At 33.3% G+C, this 27,726-nt stretch overlaps 2 protein-coding genes, 3 long non-coding RNA genes and 1 other non-coding gene across 6 annotated transcripts; all 6 read right to left on the bottom strand.

Annotated features, from left to right (window-relative positions):
• Nucleotides 1–4,333: 4,333 nt before the first annotated feature.
• On the bottom strand, nt 4,334–4,961 carry LOC107177814 (uncharacterized). The gene is made up of 2 exons (XR_001508745.3): nt 4,851–4,961; nt 4,334–4,751 (listed from the first exon to the last, which is right to left on the bottom strand). It is a non-coding gene; the product is annotated as an uncharacterized LOC107177814 (long non-coding RNA).
• A 1,543-nt stretch (nt 4,962–6,504) lies between these two features.
• Nucleotides 6,505–7,239, bottom strand: LOC127899145 (uncharacterized). The gene is made up of 2 exons (XR_008050977.1): nt 7,129–7,239; nt 6,505–7,029 (listed from the first exon to the last, which is right to left on the bottom strand). It is a non-coding gene; the product is annotated as an uncharacterized LOC127899145 (long non-coding RNA).
• A 627-nt stretch (nt 7,240–7,866) lies between these two features.
• On the bottom strand, nt 7,867–11,115 carry LOC102618935 (uncharacterized). The gene is made up of 5 exons (XR_001508742.3): nt 10,860–11,115; nt 10,347–10,476; nt 9,933–10,024; nt 8,439–8,559; nt 7,867–8,361 (listed from the first exon to the last, which is right to left on the bottom strand). It is a non-coding gene; the product is annotated as an uncharacterized LOC102618935 (long non-coding RNA).
• A 342-nt stretch (nt 11,116–11,457) lies between these two features.
• Nucleotides 11,458–11,529, bottom strand: TRNAR-UCU (transfer RNA arginine (anticodon UCU)). Its single transcript has one exon. It is a non-coding gene; the product is annotated as a tRNA-Arg (tRNA).
• A 3,106-nt stretch (nt 11,530–14,635) lies between these two features.
• LOC112498947 (class V chitinase-like) lies at nt 14,636–19,011 on the bottom strand. The gene is made up of 6 exons (XM_052432170.1): nt 17,787–19,011; nt 17,525–17,659; nt 17,233–17,396; nt 16,349–16,636; nt 15,545–15,617; nt 14,636–15,148 (listed from the first exon to the last, which is right to left on the bottom strand). The coding sequence occupies exons 1-4, from the start codon at nt 18,877–18,879 to the stop codon at nt 16,622–16,624; spliced, it is 1,407 nt and encodes a 468-aa protein (XP_052288130.1). The 5' UTR covers nt 18,880–19,011; the 3' UTR covers nt 14,636–15,148; nt 15,545–15,617; nt 16,349–16,621.
• A 1,625-nt stretch (nt 19,012–20,636) lies between these two features.
• Nucleotides 20,637–24,150, bottom strand: LOC102618640 (cysteine-rich receptor-like protein kinase 6). The gene is made up of 7 exons (XM_052432167.1): nt 22,988–24,150; nt 22,725–22,889; nt 22,436–22,614; nt 21,857–22,067; nt 21,533–21,770; nt 21,193–21,343; nt 20,637–21,097 (listed from the first exon to the last, which is right to left on the bottom strand). Exons 1-7 carry the CDS (start codon nt 24,093–24,095, stop codon nt 20,786–20,788), a joined length of 2,364 nt encoding a protein of 787 aa, XP_052288127.1. The 5' UTR covers nt 24,096–24,150; the 3' UTR covers nt 20,637–20,785.
• Nucleotides 24,151–27,726: the final 3,576 nt, after the last annotated feature.

The raw sequence follows: 27,726 nt of genomic DNA on the forward strand, positions 1-27,726 counted from the left end.
GCCCACCCCTATTGTAAACAGGACCATATCCACCTTCGCCAAGCTTATTTCTAATTGAAAATCCTTCGTTGGCCGCCTCAATATCAGCCAAACTGTATACTCTGAGGTTAGGAACATTTATGTTAAAGTCTCCAGGTTCAACTTCATCATTTGCTCTCGTGTTTGATGCTTTAGCCGAGTCCTCTGTTCCTAACATCAACCAAGAGTAAATATTAGATAATTAATTAAAGGGGATGGATCAGTAGCCCCCTAAAAATACTCTTAATTTACACTAATTAATATCCATTAGATTTGAATTGAATCAATGGATGAGATTAATTGAAATTAAATCTTCAAGATCTTTTAATATTCTCGCTCTCCATGTGGTCCCCACTTAAAATTTTTCTCACTCTTTTATTTTTTTCCTTCCTTCATGTGATGTGCTTTCTCTCTCTTCTCTTCTCTTGTTCATTTTAACCTATGACTTTTCGTTTGCTTTTTTCTTTCTTCCTCAATCATAAAAAGCCTTAACTCTCTCCAGCAAAAATTCTTTACTCCAACTTTTAACTCCACAACTCTTTCTTTCACTTTTTTTCTCTCTCCACATACCATTTGAAAGCACAAAATTATTAATTTTAACCAGCGGAACTAGTCACCCAGCAAAACAGTCATCAAACTCAAGTTTAACAAAAAATTCTTGTGAAAAAAGATGTCTATTGACAACGACATCGCATTAGAAGTTTTTCTTCAAATCTCAAGTCTAGATCTGATTAGTACAAAGATTTACCACATATTATGAATAAAAATATTATAATCTTAAGTACATGAAAAAATATGTGCAAATGGGAATATGATCTCTACTCTATATTATGAATAAAAATAAAGAAAGAGAAAATAATAGCAATTTTGAGCAAACAAATAGAAACCTTACCTTATGCTATTTAAAATTAATAGTATTACATCATAATTAATTTTAGAATTTGCTTTAAGTGGTCTATAAAGTAAGTCCAAAATGACTGAATAAGACAAAATTACAGAGACTTCTTTAACCAATGAAACAAGTTGGTTGCTTCAATATTCCTCGTTAATGATTTTGGTGCCCAACTCTTTGAGTCCTCCTAGAAGGATTTCAATAACAATGCTACGCAAAACTGACAATAAAAGAAAATAAGAGGGGAAACGAATGAAAACAACAACGAAGAAAAATAAGTAGCGTCAATGGTCTGCAGAATACAACTTAAGCCTATAGCTTAAGGCAATCATTATGCACAATAAAACTCAAATCACAGATACAAGTGAAGAACTAAAAATTGAAGAAGTTGGCTATTAAACATATACATTTCAATGAACATAATCCTCTTCATGATTATATAAATTTCAATCAAAGTCTAAGCATACTTACAACAATCCTCTTCATGATTATATTGATATCAATTTAACTCATTTCTTCATTCCGTAATATTTCTGCAAAAAATTCAAAATAAACATTTTAGAGAGATCTTTAATATTGAAAGGTAATTATCACAAGATTTTATTTACAATTTACCTGGATTTGATATTTCAATGCCTTTTCTACTTGGATTTAAAGGACAAATACGCTTATCATGTCCAAGTTTGCCGCATGAATTGCACTTCCTCTTCTTCTTGCCAAGAGCCAACTCAATACCACTTTTGATTCTACCAGTGTTGTTAACATCTTTCTTTCGACCCTTGGTTTGTGAAATATTTGGATCCAAAAGTAATGGCTGAGATGAACTAATGCTAAAGCAAGGATCATCTTTCTGTTGGCAAATAGTGGCTGGTTGGTTTGAAATATCTAACAACTTTTTTGCTAGCTCGTTTATACCATCCACGTAAATCAAGTATGCCTCATTTGAAGATGCAGCAGCACGTGCTAATTTAGTAGCTTGGTGGCACATATGGCTTAATCTCAAAGCCTCTAATTCTTCTTTACCATCATTTTTCAAAAAATCTCTCAAATCAATCTTTCTAAATTTATTTGCTCTTGTCTCCATCTTGGAAGAATAAAATGATTCGACAGCTTATCAATGTCTAAACGAACAAACACTTTTAGCATATGTCTGCAAAGTATTCCAACGAACTCAATTTTTTTACAATCACAAGTACCCTCATAAGTTTGCGGATTTAACTTCACCATAAACTCTACAGATTCTCCAAAATTTGTTCTCACTAGGTATTTTTATCCGCACATGCCATGGTAATCGATAATCCGATGTACCAACCGCGTCTAATTGTCTGAATTCTTCAACTTATCAAGCTTGCTCAATTGCACCGACAGACAACTGACCATGGGAGATTAATCACCACTCGCAGTATTAGGCGCGCGAAGGACACATTCGCCAATAATTTATAGTGGACAGTAGCATTCCCCATGCCGCACGGAGAAAAATAGTTGGATTTGCGTAAGTTAATTGACTTGACTCGAGCGAGTGAAGAATGCTGGTGAGTGCTGGCGACTGCTTGGCTTACACGCAGTTCTTGGGGGTGTCATTTGACTGTGAAAAATAATTTTGGCTTTATTGATATCATGTTGGACTTGGAATTTCGGATGGCTTTGTTTGGACCATAAGACGCTATCTTATTCATAACGCGTTAGCAGTCCTTCTCAGGGGAGAAAAACTGGGGTGGGGGCAGATGTACCGTATCAACTGCCGTTTAGCAAATCGTATGAGTCCTCGAAGTGTCACAATTTTTTATTATAAATGACTGTCGAATAATTAATCAAAATTTTATTATTTACGGTTATAATTAGAATGATAAAAGTTATACAGTTATATCCACATATAAGTTTATCTTTAAAGTATAGGGGCAATGAATATAACCGCATAAGTTATAGCTTTATATAAGTTTCTTTCTTCTTATGGATATAACTGTTTATGGGTAGCGTTATGTAGTGCCCCACAGAGGATCTTTAAAATTATTTTATGTGCATTTTAAACTTTCCCTCTTTATTGATTTGAAACACCAAAAATACCTGTCTTAAATTATAAAAATATATAAAATAAAAAAAAATTACGTGTTAAAACAATGCTTGATGTCTCTATCCTAACAGTTAGCACACGTATTGTACACTTTTACCTTTTTCTTCTCTAATTTTTTACTTCTCTTTTCTCTAATTCTTCACTCTTCACTACTCTCTCTAGAAGCTTATTACTAATTTTCTGATCAAATTATTTATATAAGTACTCTTAGGCCCCGTTTGGGATTACTTTTGAGAGGGTTAAAAGTGATTTTAAAAATCTAAAAGCTAATTTTGGTGTTTGGTAAAAAAAAATCAAAATCACTTTTGCCAGAATCAGCTCCTCCTACAGCTGATTTTGAAAAGTAGGGAAGGAGTAACTTTTAGATTCTGATTTTGAGAATCAATTTTATCCTTTAATATAATTCCATAAATATCCTTACAATTATTACTTAAACCCGAAATTATCCTTATTTAAATTGGAAATAAAATCAATATTTTAATAATTTTTTATTATAATTAACGCACACCTTTCGTTTACCCTATTTCTTCATATTTTGTGTTCTATCAAAACTTCTCTAGTGCAAGCAAGATCCAGTACGTGTTCCATCACCATATTCAATAATAGTAAGTGATTTATCACCCTTTTCATGCATATTCAATATAATTTTTATTCAAGAAGTTAATATGCCAATTCCACATTTTTATAAAAAAAAATTGTTTGATTCAACGAGATATTATACGTGTACATTTTTATATGTATAAGTAAATTTCATCCTACATTATGTACATTTTATTCATTTATTTTCTTACACCAGTTTAACAATAAGATTTACCAAACACTCATAACAGCTTTCAAAATTCACAGTACTTTTGAAAATAAAATTTACCAAACGCTTAACTGATTCTCTTCACAGCTGATTATTTTTACAGCACAGCTAACAACAATTATTTTAAAAGCTGCAGCATTACCAAACTGGCCCTTAGTTGATTATCACTTCTTTAATTTTTTTTTTTTTTGAGATTTCTCTTAAATGAAAGAATTAAGGTTATGTTCTAGAAAATTTTTAACTCCCATATTATAGTTTTGATAACGAGATTATCCTTAAATTTTCAACTAATGAAAATACTTCGAAACAACTATAAATGTGTTGAATAAAATATTCTAATAAATTTAGATTTTAGTACTTATTATTTATTAAATTTTTTTTAAATTACATTACTATTTGAGCTTAGCCCTCGTGACATTAAATTGCTGACAGCGCCACTAAATGTAAGTTTTAAACTCATGTTCGATTTCTCCCATGTGTAAAGTCTAGCTTTAATTTATTATTTAGTGATATTACAGTACATTAATTAATACAATACAAACTATTTACTAACAGAGCCTCAAGAGAGTAATTTATTATTTAGTTGGAAAATTAAACAACTGCAGCAGTCACTAGCAGCTGGCCAAGAGCTAGCATAGATCAATTGTTCATCTACCTACCACTTGTGAAATTGTTACATCATTGCTTGAACATATTTGCAATCCAATCGTGGTTTTGTTTTGTTCGTCTTCAAAAGCTTTGTTTGAGAAACTCGGAGGCTTCTTTGGAGTCATTATATCAGCTGTATTCTCATTTTCGAGCATCGAAGAAATTTCCAGTATAGAAGGTCTATCGTTTGGGTTCTCCTGAACACATAGCAAAGCTACTTGCAGACATGTCAATAATTTCCATGAGGAATGCGTATCATCTAATGACGGATCCATTAACTCCATGCCTTTCCCATCCTTCCACAACTCGTATGCCTGAAAACATCAAATATGTTGTTGAGTTACATTCAATTAATTAGCACTATAATGTTTTGATTCAGTGTGTATTAAAAAGGGGGTTATGAAGAAACTTACATACTCTACAAGGCTTAGATTTTCATTTTGACCATATCGAATGAAAAGTCTTCTTCCACTTATAATTTGTAGAAACAAAACCCCAAAACTGTAGACATCAGATTTAGTGGATCCTACAAGAAAACAGGGCTTTAGCGACGACGTAAAAGTATCATATGTCGTCGCTAAAGGTTTTAGCAACGAAACAAATTTCGTCGCCATGTCGTCGCAATAGCACCGTCGCGCTAGGTATTTGGCGACGAATAATCCAATTCGTCGCGAAAACTTTTAGTGACGACAAACTTTTCGTCGCTAAAACATTCAAGTGCGACGATGAAATTTGCCGCTGAGTTCGTCGTAAAAAGTAGCTTTCGTCGCTGAAAATAGTCTTTAGCGACGAAAAATTGATCTTTAGCGATGAATATTTTTTGTCGCTAAATGCTATTTTTCGCGACGAAATCAATTTCGTCGCGAAAGATTACTTTTGGCGACGAAATAGTGTCATCGCTAAAGACCATTTTTGGCAACAAAACTATGTTGTCGTGAAAAATGCTTCTAATTTTCGTAGCCAAAAATTGTTTTAGCAACCAATCTTTTTCGTGGCAAAAAAGCTTTTTTTACATATATAAATGGTCGCCAAATGTGCTTGGAAATAATTTTTTTATTCATTTATTTTCTTACACCAGTTTAACAATAAGATTTACCAAACACTCATAACAGCTTTCAAAATTCACAGTACTTTTGAAAATAAAATTTACCAAACGCTTAACTGATTCTCTTCACAGCTGATTATTTTTACAGCACAGCTAACAACAATTATTTTAAAAGCTGCAGCATTACCAAACTGGCCCTTAGTTGATTATCACTTCTTTAATTTTTTTTTTTGGGATTTCTCTTAGATGAAAGAATTAAGTTTACGTTTAAAAAAAATAATTTAACTCCCATACTATAGTTTTGATAATGAGATTATCCTTAAATTTTCAACATATGAAAATACTTCGAAACATCTGTAAATGCGTTGAATGAAATATTCTAATGAATTTAGATTTTGGTACTTATTATTTATTTAACTTTTTTCTTAAAATTACATTACAATTTGAGCTTCGCCCTTGTGACATTAAATTCCTGATAGCGCCACTAAATTTAAGTTTTAAACTCATGTTCGATTTCTCCCATGTGTAAACTCTAGCTTTAATTTATATTTCAATTTTGTGGCCTACTTTTGAGTTTCTAATTTCACATAGAGGGCATGTTAAACTTACCTTAGATGCAATATTAAGAAATCAAATACACCATGTGCATTAGTGGGGGCGAAAAAAAAAAGAAAAGAAAAAGTCTTTTATTGGTAAAAGATGAAAGCTCTTCGGCACTGATCAGAAGAAAAATCATTCTCCATACAATGAGCAAAACAAAGTCCAATTCGCATTGCATAGAAGTAAGACCGAAGCATTGGACTAAAAGCATACACTAGCCTTATTTTTCGTTACTGATAATAATTTTTTTTCCCTTATATTATCACCTTAATTAAGAAAAATAATAATTTGTTTAACTATTTGCGAAAAAGGATGGCAATATACAATATTATTGTGTTGATGACCTTGAAAGTCAATTCTTTTGAAACAGGAAAACGGGTATTGTTTTTCAAAACCCAAAAATATTATGTTAAGCAAATGAATGGTCTTTAAGAGTTATGAAAATGATATCAATAAAATTACAAACTCTTAAGAGTTTATAGATGTAGTTAGTGATATTACGTTACATTAATTAATACAATACAAACTGTTTACTAATAGAGCCTCAAGAGAGTAATTCATTATTTAGTTGGCAAATTAAACAACTGCAGCAGTCACTAGCAGCTGGCCAAGAGCTAGCATAGATCAATTGTTCATCTACCTACCACTTGTGAAATTGTTACATCATTGCTTGAACATATTTGCAATCCAATCGTGGTTTTGTTTTGTTCGTCTTCAAAAGCTTTGTTTGAGAAACTCGGAGGCTTCTTTGGAGTCATTATATCAGCTGTATTCTCATTTTCGAGCATCGAAGAAATTTCCAGTATAGAAGGTCTATCGTTTGGGTTCTCCTGAACACATAGCAAAGCTACTTGCAGACATGTCAATAATTTCCATGAGGAATGCGTATCATCTAATGACGGATCCATTAACTCCATGCCTTTCCCATCCTTCCACAACTCGTATGCCTGAAAACATCAAATATGTTGTTGAGTTACATTCAATTAATTAGCACTATAATGTTTTGATTCAGTGTGTATTAAAAAGGGGGTTATGAAGAAACTTACATACTCTACAAGGCTTAGATTTTCATTTTGACCATATCGAATGAAAAGTCTTCTTCCACTTATAATTTGTAGAAACAAAACCCCAAAACTGTAGACATCAGATTTAGTGGATCCTACAAGAAAACAGGGCTTTAGCGACGACGTAAAAGTATCATATGTCGTCGCTAAAGGTTTTAGCAACGAAACAAATTTCGTCGCCATGTCGTCGCAATAGCACCGTCGCGCTAGGTATTTGGCGACGAATAATCCAATTCGTCGCGAAAACTTTTAGTGACGACAAACTTTTCGTCGCTAAAACATTCAAGTGCGACGATGAAATTTGCCGCTGAGTTCGTCGTAAAAAGTAGCTTTCGTCGCTGAAAATAGTCTTTAGCGACGAAAAATTGATCTTTAGCGATGAATATTTTTTGTCGCTAAATGCTATTTTTCGCGACGAAATCAATTTCGTCGCGAAAGATTACTTTTGGCGACGAAATATTGTCGTCGCCAAAGGCCATTTTTGGCGACGAAATAGTGTCATCGCTAAAGACCATTTTTGGCAACAAAACTATGTTGTCGTGAAAAATGCTTCTAATTTTCGTAGCCAAAAATTGTTTTAGCAACCAATCTTTTTCGTGGCAAAAAAGCTTTTTTTACATATATAAATGGTCGCCAAATGTGCTTGGAAATAATTTTTTGTATATTATTTTCTTGTTTTTATATTGGAATAGATATTTTTATATTTAACTATTAATCAAATCAATTAAATTTTCAAATTTATTAATCAAAGAAATATAAGATTTAAAAAAGACAATGTTAATTTTATTAACCAAAGTACAAACTGTAAGTTTCAAGCCACAAAGGTACCTCACAAACAAACTATGAGGAGGAAGGACCGAATTGGTTTGGCGCCAATGTTGTTAAAAATGAGGTAACATTTTTCAACTGCTTAGACAAGTCATCAATCTTGAATTGCTGTGAGTGTAACTGATCTTGGGTATTTTGTAACTGATCTTTTGTATTCTGCAACTCATCTTCAGTTGTCTGCAATCGAGCTTGAGTTGTCTGTAACTCATTGCGCAATGCCTCCTCATTGGATGATGGAACTTGAGAATTAAGACGAGCCCGCCTTCATTTTGCAAGTCCCCTATAATATCTTGACTTGTCTCCAAATACTTGCTGAGACATCTCTTCATCACTAATTGGTTGAGACCCTTCAATTTGAGACAATTGATGTAACTCGACCATTTTTTCCTATAAAAAAAATAATCACTTTAAAATAAATTAAATTATGTAAACAATCTTGAATTCAATAAGAATAAAAATCTTACATGTGCAGATTGTGCCTCATAACTTATCCTGCCTCATAACTTATCCACCCATTTTTTTTTCATTGTAATGAGTAGAACAAAAAAAATCCGGAAAACTCTGCACTTCACCTGACTCAGAAGACTGAACAAAAATATTTATAACATTAGAATGTTAACACTATAAAATTATGTAGTAACATATGAACCTTAAATGGTTTTGATCCTCCACGGTGATTAAAAAGAAGTTTACTCCTATTTTCTGCATTTGTTTTGCACTTTTTCTAAAAATAACAACACAAAATAACATTTTTCATGTTAATTAAGTGAAAATTAAAATATAAAAAAGTATCTTTTATAAAAGTTTAACAAAATATTTTCTAGTTTGCTGGACGTATTCGACCTGATGTCAACAAATGCATCAAACGCAACCACATAAAATATATTAGATCAAAATTAACAAGTAAATAATTAATGAGGCTGATATGCATGATTTCATAAATTAAAGGCCTTAAATAAACATCAATATCTTTCCCTGGTTCATGTGGTCCGGGTATGAGCAATGACATGAACATGAATGGCTCTTTCATACACTTCCATGATGGTAGATTGTAAGGCATCAATATAACAGGCCACATACTAGTAGAGTTGTACATGTTTGCGAAAGGATTAAATCCATCCGTTGCAAGTCCCAATCTCACATTACATGGGTCTTTTGCAAATGTAGGATATAATTTATCGAAATCCTTCCATGCCTCACCATCTGCCGGATGTCTCAAAGTACCATCTATACCCACCCGCTTCTCATGGTGCCATCTCATATCACTTGCTGTGTGTCGCGACATAAATAATCTTTGTAGCCTAGGTTTCAGAGGAAAATACCGTAAAACTTTTTGCGGTACATTCTTCCCTTGACTACAAGATTTATATCGCGATTCACCACATATTGGACATTTATCCAGTGATTCATTTTCTTTCCAAAACAACACACAATCATACTTGCAAGCATGAATAACTTCATAGCTCAACCCTAAACCTTTCAAGGCGCATCCAACTTTTATCCATTATTGAAATCCTAACAAATCAAATCCTATTCATATTAGTGTTTCATTAATTTCTAAATTTTATATCAGTGTTTCATTAATAAAAATAAACACCCAAGAAAGAATATAAGCACTACCACACACACAAAAGTTAATAATTTAATTCTAATAAATCATGCGACATAAATATATATAAAAAAGATTCCAATCTCTATAATATTTTGGAGAGAAAATTCAAGAAGCAATCGATAAATGGATAAGATGAACACAAATACATGCTTAAGGCATCACACAAAAGTAGGTAAGATGGTTCACAAGGATTATAATTTGCCTTTTCTTTTGTAAAAACTCAAGTGTCAAAGTTTAATCTTTTTCGAGGTGTGTTTCAACTTGATTATACTATGACTTTGAATGCAAATATTTTGGAGAGAAAACCTCAAATTTTTGCCAAGAGATAGAGGACTGTAAGACATACCCTATTGCCAACAGCAATGTGTGTCCTGTCAGGTTTGTAAGTGATGTTGATGTTCTCACCACTGAGTTGTGCCTGCTGGGAGCATTTTCCACCTGAACAGCACAAAGGAAACATACTGACATATTACTAGTATTCCAACGAATTATCCTTTCTTTAAGCAGCTCTTATAGGGAACGTTCTACTGAACATTCATCAATTAACTTTCATAGGTGATATCTACAAAAAACAGATCATTCAAACTCAGCTTCTTCAATACAAAGCAAAATTCATCGGCAACTAAAACTTATCATTACCATGAAGATAAAACTTTCTTCGATCACTTACAGGACTAATCACTCAATTCATTAGCATCTCCCTTTTTAATTTTTCCAACTAAAGAAGTTAAGAAGTCAATTTAGGAATGCATTCACTTACTTCGAGCATCCCATAAACGCACAGGCTTGTCACCTGATGCTGTAGCAATTAGATCAGCATGTTTAAGGTCTCAACATAGCTGATCCACACTATCTGCATGCCCCCTCAATTCAATATCTTTCACCTTTCCCTGCAACAAACGCATCGAAAACGTCAATAACAATGACAAAAATCCATATACCCTAAATCAATATCCACACATCCAAATTGAAGAACTTACGGCAATGCATATTCAATTTAGTCTCAATTCACTAAGTTTCAATTTTCCTCCAGTGCATATCAAAACTTTGATATCAAAATAATAATAATAAAAAAAAACAATACAGGAAAACAACCGTATTTAACTCAAAACAATCCTCAAAATTTATAAAATTTTAACTGCTTACTCAATGCCTTTGGTCTTTGCTGCCTAAGACACTCAAAACAAAAACAAAAACAAAGCACCAAACTTTTAATCCAAACTAGATTGTAGGTAATAACTAAATAATTAAAACTCATTGTTTTAATCCGAACCAGATTCCCTCGACTGGATCCAATTACAAACCAATCTCTGCAGCAGCGGCGGCAGCTACAGTTTCGGCGAGGGTGTGGACGTTAGGGATTCTCAGCGGCAACAGCTAGAGCGTCGGCGTGGGTGTGGACGTTGGCGATTCTCAGCGGCTGCAGCGGTTGCAGCGTGGGCGTGGGCTTGTGCAATTGAATGTGTCGTTCTCTCTCTCTCTCTCTCTCTCTCTCTCTTTCACGATAGAGAAGGAGAAGTGAAGTAAGAAAAGGGCATTAGGGATTGGTCCACGTATATTTAATCATTTATTTATTTTTATTTTTATTTTTTTATTAATGTATATATATTTATTTATATATGTATAAATAAATAATTTTTGAACAAATATATAAAAATAAATAAAAGAAATATTTTTTAATGTATAATATATATATATATATATAAATATATATAAGTAATAAAATATTTGAATAATTATTCAATATATTACTCTATTTATTATTTCAAATCAAAATTTATTAATATAATAATTATTAATTTATTATTAATAATAATAATCGAATAAGAATATATTATTATGTAATAGAATATGGGGAAATGGCAAAAAATTGCGTCCAATAGGATTTGAACCTATACCAAAGGTTTAGAAGACCTCTGTCCTATCCATTAGACAATGGACGCCTTTCATTCCCATTCCTAATTTTTTTTTTTTATTTATTTATTTATTTTTTTTTTTCGCATTTTTCTTTCCTATCTCTTCTTCGGAAAGCATAAAGAATATAGATCTTATGTGAAATTATATTTTCATTTCAAGTTAAAATGATAATTAATTTTAAAACCAAATTTAACTATATTATATAGCTCACAATTTTACCTATATATTGTATCAACTTTATGGGTCAATTTTAATTTTAACATTTAAAAGATATATAATATTATAAACTACCTCATAATTTTAATCATAACATATGCAAGTATTCTAACTTTGAACTAAAACGAGCTGTCTATCATTCAATCACTATATTGTAATTAAAAAGCGTGCTATTTGTTACTTGTACTTAAAAGTCTCTTAACACGAGTAGTCATAAGGCTCTCATCAAAGTATATTTTTAAGTTTTTTAAATAATAATAATAATAAGTCAATTTACTTAATTTTACAAAAAAATTATCAGTTTTTCTAGTGAATATGAACTTATTATTATTATTCCCGCAAGAATTAACAACTAACACATTTTAATTTTCTTAATTTTTCAATAATATTAATAATTTTTTATTATTACAATGAAAATTATATTACTTAGTAATTAATAAAAAAATTAATCGTGATCACTAATTCAAATAATTGAAAATGCACTCTAAATTTATGAAATTGTTTAATTTACTTGATTTAGATGAAACAATAATTTTGCTGCAAAAATGAGTATTGGTGACAAAATTATTGGCGCTAAATATTTTTTTATATTTTAGATTGGCGCTAAATATTTTTTTATATTTTAGATTAAGGCGCCACTATATTTGTTCCCGCTAAAATATTGGCGCGTTGTAAAATATCTTTAGCGACGACAGTGGGTTTTCGTAGCGAAAACCCACTTTTGGCCACGAAAACAAGTTGTCGCTAAAGTTATCTTTTAGCGACAAATAGTGTCGTCGCTAAAGGCTTCATTTTTAATTGCTAAATCCCGTCTACAGCGACGAAAGAAATTGTCGCCGCCAAAAAGTATCTTTTGCCACGGAAATAATTTTGTCGCAAAAACAAGCTTTTGGCGACGACAAAAACAATCCTTTAGCGACGCAATATATTTTCGTCGCTAAAAAGAACTTTCGGCCACGACATTGATGTTGTCGCTAAAGCTATCATTTAGCGACGAAGAGAATTCGTCGCAAAAAGATTTTTTTGGCGACGAATTATGAATCATCGTGAAAGACACTTTTAGCGACGCCACATGTTGTTGCTAAAAGTATTTATTGCGACCAATTTATTTTCGTCGCCATACATATCTATAGCAAGGAAAAATTCCATCACTATATGTTGACCATTAGTCGCTGAATATGTTCTTTTGGTGACGAAAAAATGTAGTCGCCAAATATTAAAATTTCGTCGCTAAATATATGCGCGCCAACATGGTTTTTACCGCCAAAATTTTTTGGCGACGAAAACAAATGTTGGTCGCAATATCGGACATATAGCGATGATTTTACGTCGTCGCTAAAAGTAATAAATAAATTTCTCTTTTCCCTCCTAACTTTTGCGACGAAACTATATTTTCCTCGCGAAAAGTGACTTTTGGCGATGAAATGTTTGTCGTCGCTAAAAGTTTCGTCGCTAAAGACTGAATTTCTTGTAGTAGACGCCTCTTCCAACATATTCAGGAGGAATATAGCCTCTGTAGTATCGAGTAATTACAAATGTTACTAAAACTATTTGACGTAAAAGATTAAGTTGATTGGTAAAGGTTCAACAATAATATTAAAGACAAGTCGGAAAAAAATAGACAAATATATATTTACTGTGTTCCAACAATTCGATTTGTATTTGCTTCAAGATCATCTTTCGCAAAATTCTAGCCAAGCCAAAATCTGATATTTTAGGTTTCAAATCTTCATCCAACAAAATATTACTAACTTTTAAGTCTCGATGAATAATTGTTAATCTAAAATATTCTTGGAGATAGAGAAGCCCCTGAATTATTCCTTTAATGATATGAACACGTTTTTTGCAATCCAAAATAAGCATTCGGATGGGATCTACATCAAATATAATTATAGTCGGACGGCCAGTACCATTAGCATTTGGAGATGAGAAATGCAAATAGAGGCACATAAATTAGAAGTTCAGTAGTTAAGCACGTACCAAAAAGGAAATAGTCCAAGCTTCGTTTTGGCATATACTCATAGATGAGCATATATTCCTGCGTCTCAATGCAAAAACCAACTCTGATAAGATTTAAGTGTTGAAGCTTTGCAGTAAGCATAACCTCATTCTTGAACTCCTCAAATCCTTGTGTGGATTTCTTTGAGAGTTTCTTCACTGCTATTATTTGTCCATCAGGTAACACACCCTGCAAACACCCCCCAAAATATTATTTTAAAAAAAATTTGTGTTCACACGCGCGCGTGTGTACACACATGTAGCTTGCACTAATTAATTAATATACCACCACAACAGAAATGGCTTTTTGCAACAAAAAGATTTTGTTGCCTAAAGTGGCAATTTTGTTGCCATAGGTTATTGCTACAAAAACAAGCTTGTCGGCCCAGTCGTCGGTCTAGCACTGTCGCCCTCTATGTTTAATAACATATCAAAGCATTTCTAGCCTCAAACTTTCTTTCACAACAAAACAGATTCGTTGTGAAGAAGTCTTCAACTTGTTTAGAAAATAATTTGGCAACAAACTTTTTTGTTGCGCTAAACAATTTTACGCAACAAAATTATTTTGTTTCTATATAGTTATTTACTACAAAACTAATTTGCTGCTAAGAAATAAAGTACATTTCATAAAAAAAACGCGTACCAACAAAGGTGTTTGTTAGCTAAGATCATTTTAGGCAACAAAACTACTTTATTTCTTTATGTTGAATATTTTACAAATTTGCAATAAATATTTAAATATTTTTAGAAACAAATCAATTTTGTCGTTAAAAAATACTACAATTTTTTTTTAATAATATCATGGTATAAAAGGAAGCAAACCAAGTTCGTTGGGCAAGATACCAATTTTTTTCCCCACCAATCCACCATGACAATAATAAACTAGAAATATATGTTGAGAAATCTAACAAAAAAAATCATTAATGTCATTGAACTAATTTAAAAGTTAAAGGCCCATTCAGTATCCAAGCTATATATATATATATATACAAAAATGACTTTAAGATCAAGTGATGACCAATTCAAAATACTAACAAGTTCAAGATACTCTAAGGACATCATTGAAATGAGTAATCATTGAGTAGCTGAATCTGTAAAGTGAAAAGCGGATCCTTGAGAAGAAAAAAATTGCTGCATCATACCCTCAAATTGGGACAATCCGGACTCCAATTGATCAATAGTCTTCTTTTGCTCTTAAAGCTCAACATCTTGTGAATCCAATCTACTTTGTTGTGAATATATAATACCATGCAATCTGTCAGCCTCAGAAGTATCAACACCATGGTTTGAAGTTGGGCGTGGTCTGTTGCCAAGTCCTCGAAAATAGCCTGATTTCTTTCCAAGTACTTCAATTCATATTTCCCTTTGAGTTAATGGTTTTGCTTCTTCAGGATCGGTTTGTTTCTGTTGTTGTATCTCTACCATTTGGTCCTGTACATAAAGCTTCGTTAGTAAATGAAGGAAAAAAAAAAGAATGTTATTAATTAAACAGTTGAAATTTAATCCATTGGTCATGGAATTAATTTGTATTAAGGCATAAGTGTGCCACCTCATTCACCCAACCTTTTGTCTTGCTGAAATGAGTGACGTGAAATAATTCTATTAATAACAATCACTTGTATTCTTCACAATATCTTATACGCATTTATCAAAAATAAGTTTTTGTCTTGGCTGACAATTCCAAGTAGCCCTTTATATGTTCTGGTATGTATAGTCCAAACAAACAAATGAGAAGATTTATCAAAATTTTTGAAATATATTTTAAGACTAACAGGATTGTGAATAAACACCAACAAGAGCATCAAAGGAACAAGAAAGAAACATCACCAGCATTAAGAAGTCTCCATGCATCTTTTCCTCTGCTTCAATAGCTTTATTAAGAATTCCACCTGATGTTGCACTAGTGAAAAAATTATATTAAATGAATAAATAATTGGAAACTTCAAAGTCTGCAGTTAACTAAATTACTAATGACGATTAAGAGATTCACTCCGCAAATTATTCAAGAAACTTTTGCAGATAATATTAATTAGATTTTGCAGCAATTTTTCAATATTCTTTTCATTCTCATTGAAGGATCAAGCATTACGAGCCAAAATGCAAACACAGGGCATTACTTGAGTAGCAACTTAATCAATTGTCACAAGTTGTACAAGACTTTTCAATCCAAAAGAAGGCTGAATTGTAGAATAAAATGTAATCCTATCATTAAAAGCCCAAACGAACATTATTAACTAGATTTATAAATTTCTTGAATCCTAAAACGAAAAAGTTCATTCGTATAAAGCTATCAGTTCCGGCCTCACTGTTCTACTCATCCCCGACTCGCTCAATTTAGCCGATTAATAAAGCAGCTCAAGAAATGTTTCTAAAATTTAATAAATGAGAAAATTCTATAATGAATTATTGTAATACTGAAACACAAGATTACCCAGAAATGTAATAGAACCTTTAACAAACACATGGAATGCAAAACCCATATGTAAAAAATATATCATTAATGCAAGAGTCGGAACAACATCCTATACTATATATAGATTTATAATCACAAATCGAGTAAGAGAAACAATCAAACAAAACAATAATGCAAAAATAAAAATAAAAATGAAACCCACAAAAAAAAAATCATACTTAGGGTTTAAAAGAGATGAGAACTTTGAAGCTCGTGTCGAAGATAGTTGAGATAACGGCGAAGCTCACCATCACTTGCTAGAAATCGCTGAGAAATAGGTAAAGCTTGCTTGCGAATGAGTGTGGCTTTCAGGGATTCTTGATGGCTAGGATTTCAGTTGTCATCGACAGGTAAGGTTTTGGTTTCGATTTAGGACTGAATTTGAATCCGCTGTGGCAAAGAAAGACTGCAGCGGGTCAGCGGCGAGCCAACGACAGTGAGGGTTGTCATTGTCAGTGAGGAGCGAGCTACATTCGAGAGAGAGAAGTTTTAGAGTAATGAGTGAGTGTGGCCTTAACACTTGGGGAAAAAAGAGGTTGAAATACTAATAAAGGTGTGAAACAACGTCGTTTCACTTCTTTCTTTAGTGCAACAATTTGCTATTATCAATATTGGAAAATTTAATATTTTTGTTAACCTTTGCGCAACAAAATTAATCTCTTTGCAAAAAAACTCTGAGATCACAAAACAAATTTTCTCGCTAATCACAACTTTTTGCAATATTTCATTTGTTGCAACTGATTCAAGTGTTTGTTGTGGAAAAACTTGAGCAACGAAACGGATTTTGCTTTCATTAAGCTTGTTAGGCAACAAGAACACTTTTGTTGCCAAACATAGCGTAGGGCAAGAAAATATTTTGTTGCCATATATTCTAATTTTCTTGCCTATTCCACATCATTAAGAAGAACAAAATCTGTTTAGCTATAACGATAAAGACTAATTTTTGTTGCAAGATATTAATTTTAGCAATAAAGTAAGTTTTGTTGCAATAGAATTTGTAGCCAATAGTATATTTTCTTGTGGTGATATAGGCTGAGAGATAACCAAGCTACCGATACATAACCTTGTAAACAGGACCATATCCACCCTCCCCGAGCTTATTTTCAATTGAAAATCTATCCGTGACCACCTCAATATCAGCCAAGCTATATTCTTTGAGATCAGGATCAGTGCGGTCAAAATCTCCAGCATTTGCTTGACTATTTGCGCTGTCCTTTGATGCTTTGGCTGAGTCAATTACGGTCCAATTAATATCAACCAAGAGAAAGAAAGCTAATTTAAGTAAATTCCCCACTTCATCTGTGTTAAATGTAATAGAAGTAAAAATATTCCTAATCCCGTGTAGAAGAAGTTACCTTTTAATTTGAGGGTTTTCATCCAGCAGCAGTAATACAGCAAAAAGCCTATTAGAAGAAGACAAGCTGCAATTATAGGCAAAACAATTGCCCATAATAGCCGCTTATTTTGCCGATTCTTATTATCCTCTTCAGCTAAAAAGTCAAATCACGTTGTGTTAGTTAACCATTGATGGTCAAATAAAGATGTTAATTGAAGTCATTATGCAGAGAAGTGATCGAATGGGTAGCAGGCAGTGAGTGATGCTTTTCATTTGCTTACCTGCAGCTCGAGAAAGCATCCAATAATGATCATAAGAAACTTCCCACATATAGTAACCACGTAGCTTCTTCTCCTTGGCATATGAAACCTTCACTCTAACGGCCTCGACATCATCAAAACCAAACCAAATCTTCCCAATCGAGCAGTAATTCACCACATAAGTTGAATTGTACATTAGTTGAACATGAGGACCATAGTTCTTGATGTGATTCTTGATTTCCTTATAAGTCACAAGGCCATTATCACGCAAAGCTGGTCCTGTTGCTGCTGCGCCAATGCCATTGTCCTCAGGTTTCACAAGCGTCCATGCATAGCCATAGAAAGGCAAACCGACAACCAATTTATCAGCCGATAACCCGTCCTCAATCCATTGCGTGATTCTGTATTCAGTATTAGAGATACTATTTGGATCATATAGCGCCGCTTGAGCGCTAGTAAAATTTGTCCTCATAGGTTTTGAGTATCCAGCAGTCATAACACGAACCCAATTCAAGTATTGTCTTATCGAGTCGACTGGATAAGCTGCTTCTGTTGAGAGTGGTGAATATGCGACCATTGCCGTCAAAATCAACTGTGATTGGCTCGAGTTATTTCTTGCTTCTAAATCTATGGTAGCTCGCCACTCTTTAAAGAGAATGCCAATATTGTACTTATCCCAGCTTGTGTTTGCCCAAGACCAAGACAGATCTAAGCCTTGAAAGCCACAAAGCCTTGCTATTTTTATTGAGGAGTCAATAAAGTATTTCCTAGAAGAAGGATTGCCCGCCATGGAAGAATAAGTTGAATAGTTTGGATTATTTCCTCCTCCGATGGAAAGAAGTGTAGTGATTGCTGGGTTCTTTATTTTGACTGTGTCTGTGAAGTTGGAGAATTGTTTTTCATTAGAAGGTGATAAAGAAAGCTCATAGGAAGTTGAGTTGACATCAGCGAAACCACACATAAGGTGAGTGAAAAGAGCAGAATTTACATCTGAAACGGAGAACCCGTTGCCTGAATACCAGTAACCAGCTCTGATTAAAGTTTGTGCTCTTGCAGGAAATGATTCTGAAAATATAAAAATGTGGAGGACAAGAATGATAATTTTGGATGCCATTGTGGGAACCTAGCTGCTTTGAGGCATACCTAGTATGTGATTACATATATATGTACCCGATACCAATTAAGATTAGTTATTGGATTATAATACAAACTTGAGGCAACTTTCAACTTATGAGCGTAGCTCATAAGTCTTTATACGATATCAAAGTCAAGTTATGAATGAGTGACTCTATACTATCTTTCAATTTAATAAGGAGAAAGGTAAAACATCAGCCTACACGTGACAGAGTGATAGAGAAAAAATATCACATTGGCTAAGATTAATTACTAAGTTAATAATATAAGTTTAAGACAACACTCAACTCAATAACAAGCTGTAATTTAATAAAGTTAGGTCAACTCGATATTTTATATATTACGTCATGAGTGAGTAGGAGTTTAAGCTACAAATTGCACTCGTGAGTGAGGACAAATTTGATTTTCGCAAGATTTTGCGTTTTGTACACGTTGATCATGGACTGAATCAAGCTAGAAAATATTTTCACAAGATTTTTCCTTCAAATTGCATGGATGGAACCATAGAGGAATACATCAAAAAGTTTGTCTTCTTGCCATGATGTTAAGTGATAAGATTGAAGTGCTTAAATTAAGCTATGACCTTTAACCTCCACTTAGCTTGACTTCTGAAGCTGAACACTCGTTCTTTTGTATTGACTTTGTTGATATTTAAATGACCTCGCTGTCTTGGATGTGTTTCTGAAGCAATGTCAAGATCTATGAGTAGATTTTTTTTAGGTAAGAAAAAGAAAGTCTGTCGTTAGGAAAATATCCTGACAAGGGGATGCTGAGAGGGGAAAAAAAAGGAAATCATACACTTAGTTACTTCCTGATGATAAGATTCAGTAGTATTGTAATTTTAATAGAAAATTAATACCCCTTTACCTTTTTCCCTGTGTTATTTAATTTTCGATCAAGACCACCATCGCATTTGAGTATAAACGCCTATACGAATGTACGTTTTACTCGATGTTTACATAGAAACAAGTGGCACGCAGATGATTTGCCACTCTAGTACCACTCTCGTATACTTGGTGGGATTCGACTTCACCAAATTTGTAGCATATATTTTACTTTAATGAGAAAATCAAATAATGTCCTTTTTCTACATACTTTTTTTTTTTTTTGGTTTTGACCACGAGGTATCCTGGGGAGGCCCCAACTATAGGAGACACCTTTAAGCCCGTACCACAACCCAGACTAGAAGTCCCTACTCGAACCGAGAGGCACAGGTTCTCCCAACAAAGGCGACTTTCCTACGACTCGAACTGGGGAGCAAACCCAGTCAAGCCACTTAAGGGGACTCTATTGCCAGTGGAGCCAACACTTTGTTGGTTCTACATACTTTCTTAAAATGTATGGAGTGAGTAAAATACAAGTTGATTTTTTACCCCTTTGACTCCTCCAAAATTAAAACTCAATTTAGTGGTCAGTTAAATAATGCCACTTGAAAATCATTCAAACAAATATCATAAAAACTATAATTTTACGAAGTCAAAGTTTCACTGATTTTTGAATTATAGAATGTGCTATCATTTCCTAGCCATAATTTGTTTAATTCCATTAATTTACAGTCATTTTTATTTTATTTAATTAATTAAAGTGAATTTATTTTGTATAAGTTCTATAACTGAATTGCACTGAACAGTCTGAACTTTTTATAATTTTTTTTTTCACGCTTGCATGTTTAACAGTTCAGCATTAATATTGATAGCACATAGTATATCTATAGGATTATAGAGAGATTGATTTCGAGTTGCTACAAGCTTTTTAGGATTGCATGCGCAAGGGTTTAAAAACAAAGGGTGCACTTAATTACACCAAACGAGGGTGTATTTTTATGATGAAATAAAAACTACGTGCAGGGTTGTAAAAGTGGCTCCATAATTAGCGTACATTAACATTCATCTAGCTACCACTTCCAAAAATGATACATCATAAGCCGAACATTTTTCCAATTTTGTTGTAGATAATAGTTCAATCCCAATTTCATCAACTTGTTTTGAGAAAGCAGGCTTCTTGGGAGTATTTATATTTGTGGTTTCATTCTTGAGCATTGAGGAAACTTCCAGCATTGAAGGTCTATCGTTTGGATTCTCCTGGACACATAACAAAGCTATTTCCAGACATCTCATTAATTTACAAGGGGAATTTCTATCGTCTAGTGATGAATCCACAAACTCCACGCCTTTGCCACCTTTCCACAACTCATATGCCTGAAATTATCAAGTACCATTTTGTTACATAATTTATACTTCTTAATTAAGTGCGCATATGTGTGCCCAAGGTTACCATAGCCGAAGAAACTTACGTGCTCTAGAATGCTTAAATTTTCATTGATGCCACATAACATTGAAAGCCTCTTTCCACTTATGATTTGTAGAAGTAAAACTCCAAAACTAAAAACGTCTGATTTGGTAGAGTATACACCTTGTCTGGCGTACTCAGGAGGAATATAGCCGCTGCATTCAAAATAACCAACAATAAGTAAGGAACTTTGCAATTTAACAAATTTGTAAAACCCATTTTACCGTGTGATAAAAGTCCATCCTGCATTTTATTAAAGAGCTGGATTCCTTATTCGAAACCCAATATATGTTTAACAAACAGAAGCTTGAGTAAAGGACATCATTTAGATGTAATATACTTACATTGTTCCCACAACTTGTTCTGTATTCGCTTCGAGACTATCTTTTGCAAAAATCCTAGCCATACCAAAATCTGAAATTTTAGGTTTCATATCTTCACCTAACAAAACATTACTGGCTTTCAAGTCTCGATGGATAATAGTCCGTCTTGAGTATTCTTGGAGGTATAAAAGCCCTTGAGTTATCCCTTCAATGATGTGAACACGTTTTTTCCAATCCAAAATAAACCTTCTGACGGGATCTACAACAAATATATAGTTTTAGACAATAAGTGATATGCAAATTAATTATTTACACGATTAATACTAACTTGATTTAAGAACAAACCAAAAAAGTAGCAATCCAAGCTTTTGTTTGGCATGTACTCATAGACTAGCATCCGTTCCTCACTGTCAATGCAAAAACCTAAAACTCTAATAAGATTTACATGTTGGAGTTTTGCAGTAAGCATAATCTCATTCTTAAACTCCTCAAGTCCCTGTGTGGATCCTTTCGAAAGTTTCTTCACTGCTATCACCTCTCCGCAGGGTAGTACACCCTGCAACCAAAAAAAAAAAAGTTCATATAAAGCTTTCACTAATTAAATAAGTTGAGAAATGTTTGCCAAACAATGTGTTTCCCTCCAAAGTTGAGGGCACCATTTTAAGTCCTTTAAGTCCCCATAGACGCATGAATCTCCTCTCACAAAATATGGATATGGGTAGACATATCTTCCTAAATATTAGTAGAAGTAGTTATATCTCTCTAGTGTGAGGTTAGAGGTCTCATGTCTAATAGGTATAGATTTTTAAATTATATGTTTTGGGCCTCTGAATTTTACTCTTAAGTGTATGAATTCAAATTTCCGACAGAACCCAAATTGTAACATTTGTGGATTTTGTGTGTGTGTGTGTGTGTGTGTGTTACCTTGTAAACAGGACCATATCCACCTTCCCCAAGCTTATTTCTAACTGAAAATCCCTCGGTGGCCGCCTCAATATCAGCCAAACTGTATACTCTGAGGTTAGGAACATTTCTGTTAAAGTCTCCAGCTTCTGCTTCATCATTTGCTCTCGTGTTTGACGCTTTAGCAGAGTCCTCTGTTCCTAACATCAACCAAGAGTAAATATTAGATAATTAATTAAATGTCAGTCTCAGTTACATGTATATGAATGAAATACATTCTTAATTATAATTGATAGCTGAAATTTGTCACCTTCAATTAACTTGAACATTTTCATCCTGTTGTATTTATATGCACAAAAGCCTAGAAGGAGTGTCAAAGCTGCCGTTGCAGTCAAAATGAGCGCCGAGGATAGACGCCACTTATTACTATGTTCATCTTTTTCAGCTGAAGCAGAAGTAATCCTGTCTTTTTGTGCTGGAAATATGTATAGTTCACCAATTAATAATAACTAGCTAGAGATACCATAACAATCATTATTAATCAGAGCGAACAATTATTGCATATATAAATACCTGCAGCTTGAGAAAGCACCCAATTATGATCATCAAAAGGAACTCGCCACACATAGTAACCAAGCAATCTCTTCTCTTTGGCATAGGCGATCTTAGCTCTAACAGCCTCCACATCATCAAAACCAAACCAAACCGTCCCAGTGGAGAAGTAATTCACCACATAAGTTGAATTGTACATAACTTGAACATTAGGAGCATAGTTCTTGATGTGATTCTTGATAGTCCTATAGGTCACAAGGCCATCATTAGTCAAAGCTGGTCCTGTTGCTGCTGCTCCAATACCATTGTCTTCAGGTTTCACAAGCCTCCATGCATAGCCATAGAAAGGCAAAGACATAGCCAACTTATCAGCCGATAGCCCTCTCTCAATCCATGCCTTTAAAACCTGATCGGTACTTTTAGCAAAGCCGCCGCTACTTGAGCCATGGAGAGCCGCAGGTGGCGCAGTGAAGTTTGTTGACGAAGGCTTGTAGTAGTTAGCAGTAACTGCATGAACCCAATTCAAGTTTCGTTGCATCGAATTCAAAAGATATGAATTCGCTGGTGGTGAATAACGAAATCTTGCGGTCAAAATCAGCGGGGATTGCTGGCGACTAGAGTTTATTGCCTCTAATTTTGTAGCAGCAATTCGCCACTCGTCAAAAAGTAAACCAATATTGAACATATCGGTGCTTGTGTTGGGAGCTGTCCAAGCAAAATCTAGGCCCTGAAAGCCATAAAGCCTAGCTATTCTTATTGAAGAGTCGATGAAAGATTTTCTGTGAGAAGAATTTCTCACCATTGAAGAATATATAGAATAGTTTGTATGTCTTCCTTCTCCAATGGAGAGAAGCATAGTGATTGATGGGTTCTTTTTCTTCACAGTGTCTGCGAATTTGGCGATTTGATTTTCATCGGATGGTAATGATAAAGATAGCTGGTAAGTGGTAGAATTGATATCAGCAGAAGAGCAAATAAGGTGAGTGAAGAGATCATAATTTATGCCCGAAATGGTGGACACTTCGCTTAGATTCAAGTAACCGACCCTAATCCACGGTTTTGCGTTCGCTGGATGAAGTTCTGAATAGAGCAACGTGTGCAAGATGATGCTGATAATTATGGATGCCATTTAAGACTTTGTTAGGAATGGAAATGAATGCACACTAAGAGAAATTAAATAAACACTAGTTTCACAGTTCATTTAGGTTCTTATTAAACTATTAACGCATAGGTTCATTTCGTTCCAAAAAAAGTCTTATGTGCTCCTGATAGGGACACATACATTGCATGTTAAGATGATGATAGGCGATGCGACCATTTCCTAAGAACTAAGATTTTCTTCTATCGCGTGGCTGACTTTTCATGAAGAAAAATGATGCTTTGGTTGTCATTTGGTTAAACTGATGACAAATTTCGGGTTACAAATATCAGTATTGTTTTATTAAACAATAAAAGACAAAAAATAATTTTACATGCATGTTGAAGGTAATATTGCAGTCTTTTGAGCATGTGTTGAATTTCATTCCCGTGCATTCATTTCATTAGTGTCCGTCTCTAATTGGTTGCGGCCTAACGCAATTGGAATCAAACATTTAAGTGTCATGTACTCTTAAACCATCCATTAGCTATCTTTGATCATTGCCTTTGTATCATGTGAAATATTTGTAGAACCTCCGGAAGCTTGTCAATTTTTTGCACGCATCTAATAGCTCATTGATGCATTTGTTAATTAGAGATCTATGCCTGGGATTTGGTGGTGGTGGTTTGAAGATAAATGTTAAATAAAGTGTTATTAGATTTTAAAAGATCTCATTGATATAGACAGCGAGGAAACGCGCGTATATGGATCTTGGCATTTTGGGGCAATCTGAAAATTCAGCCATAAGTGTGCATGGCCCCCCTCATAATGAGTTTTAGATATTTGGCAATCAAATTCCAAAATAATGGGTACTGCTCAACATGGCTTTTTCAATGGACTTATCATTATTATTATTATTTGGCAATGAAAGAGTACTACATCTGAGCTTAGGTAAGTTACCAGTAATTGCCTGACTGCTATAAAAGAGAAAAGCATGAACATGAAGCAGAGAAAGTGTTTGTGCTGTTACTATTCACGTTGATGCACCCGTGGGGCGTATTTATCGCTGTAATTACTCGAGAGTTCGAATAATAATAAAAGAACCTTATTAAACAACCTTTTTTCTCTGTGTGTCTGCTGGCTGTAGTGCTCTGAAAAGAATAACGTGTTTAATGCATGTAAATACACCTCAGAATTAGTTAAGAATGACTTGATCAAACTAAACATTTTCTCTCGACTCAAAAAGTAGTTATTGGACTAATTAAGAGTCTAATCCCTTTAATAAATATTCAAAAAGGGTTACTGTCACTACTTCAGTCCTTGTTGTTTTATATATATATATATATAAAGGATATTTAGAGAAACATCACATAAATCCTTCCTAATTACATTTTGTTTCATTCAAGTTCTTGACTTAATTTGACTGCTTGGAAAAATTAGTAAAAAGGTAAAAATAAAAAAAATGTAAATTCTAGTTACTAGACTAAATATATAGTGTAAATTTGCAGCAACTAGCAAAAGTTTAGAATATGAAAAATCCTATTTCATTTAAGAAATAATGAAAATTCTAATCATTTTCACAAAAAAAAAAAAAAAATTCTCTGATAGTTTGAAAACTAAGATTTTAAGGTCCTTTTACAATAACCATAATTAACATGAATTTACTAAATTAGGCAAACTCAAATTATTATTACATAATAAAATTTTACTACCGGAAATAAGAAAACAAAACAAATAGCACTTAAATCTTATATCTAAAAAAAATCCTGAAAACAATAAAAAAAAAAGATAACTGAAACTTGCAAAATGACCATGAAAGAAATGAAATTTCCGGCCGAACCAAGGGGCTGATACGCATAGCATTATCGGACTAAATTCATCTCACTGCAAACTTCAAACAATATATTATTTGTTTTAAATGGATGCACATAGATTAAGTTATGATCTTAAAAAATATCCTATTCATCTTACACAACCATTCTACATCACTATATCTATACAGTAATAATATACCCAAACATTTATGGAGCATAACTCATAGACTTCCACTAATGACAGTGAAATTTACTCTCATTTGATATAAGAGAGAGAATTGTTCTCGTTCTCCATTTACGGGGGATTAAACCAAATGGTCTATATTTTTGATTTCCTGATAAGTTGTGTAAGGTTGGGGCTCTTTGGCACAACTTTGACCAAAAGTCTTTCTCTTCGACAACCCAAAACTCGGGCCAATGGGCAATTATGAAAGTCCATTGGATGCATTGAACCAAACTAAAAGTCCATATTTTTATTTTATTTTATATATATATTCAATAAATGAAATGAAAAAAATACAGTTGGCTAGCCGTTGCAAAGCTTCTTTGTTTGTTATTATATAATATAATATAATTTTATATTATATTGAATATCAAAATTTTATTTCAAAATTTATTTAACACTAGTGTTTAATATAAGATACAAAACCAAAATTCTATTCAATAGTTTATTTCAAATAGTAATGACTATTAAAAATAAGAATTTACACTAATATTAAATATTAAATTCAACAATTAGTAATATTATTTAAAATAATTATAGTATTTAAATGGTTATTTATCTTTGTTAAATAAGATTTAACATAATCCTCTGCGACATTTTTCTAAATAAGTACAGTACTGTATATAATCAAACCTAATCCTAAAAATAATCTATTCCAATCCTACCTTCCAAACATAAACATAGTAGATAATGAGAGCATGAGCTATGAGATTATAAATCGGGGACCAAGGGACTAGAGATATCAGATATGGACCTTGAGATCATAGATCGCGGACTATTAGAGACTAAAGACCGTGGACAAATCCAAGTACAAAAAAAAAAAAGGGAATTTTAGTCAAATGTAGATTGATATTAAGGAATTCAGCAAGCAAGCTACAAGAATATCCAAAAGCGTGTAATTTATGTTTAAGGAAATAAGTGGAGATAGAGATGAAATTGTAAATTCATCCCAATCTTAAGTGGCTTAATTCAATATGTATGTTAGCTACAAGCACAATAAGCATGGTGATGTCTCTCTTTAACACAGGGGACACAACAAAAACACTGTATTTTCTACCCTTTTAAAAACTTCCAATAATATGTACACGTTATATATACATGCATCACATACATGCGTCGACCATCGATGTAAAACTAACAGCAAATTTATAGTAAACTAAAAATCATTACTGTAGTAACTTGTCAGTTTTTTAACCTTAAACAAAACAAGTTACTGCCCAAGATTTCTTAGATCAGATCAAACACAAGTTGCACAATGCTTAAGATCGAATGGAATCTGTCACAGCTTAAGTAATCAAATGGAATTTAACCAAGCACCAGAAAGAACCAAGAATCAAAAAATAAAACCAACCAAGAACCAGAAAGATTACGTGGTTCAACAAAGCACAAAGCACTCTGTTTACATCCACGGGAAAAGTCTTTGATGAGCTTTTATTGATTCTACAATGGAGGTTTTACACTGAGCCTTTACAAGATTCTATTCGAGAACAAAATGCACTCTTACTCTCTCTAGAACTCTCTCTACAAGACTCACTTAGTACCATGCTTTTCTGACCCTCATTCTCAGCCTTTATAATCTGTTGCAGAGGCCAAGAAGGAATTACCAGATCGTTCAGTTTGTTAACTCGTGGATAACAAACTTAAC

Source organism: Citrus sinensis, chromosome 8, assembly GCF_022201045.2.
Source record: "Citrus sinensis cultivar Valencia sweet orange chromosome 8, DVS_A1.0, whole genome shotgun sequence".
Lineage (NCBI taxonomy): Eukaryota > Viridiplantae > Streptophyta > Magnoliopsida > Sapindales > Rutaceae > Citrus > Citrus sinensis.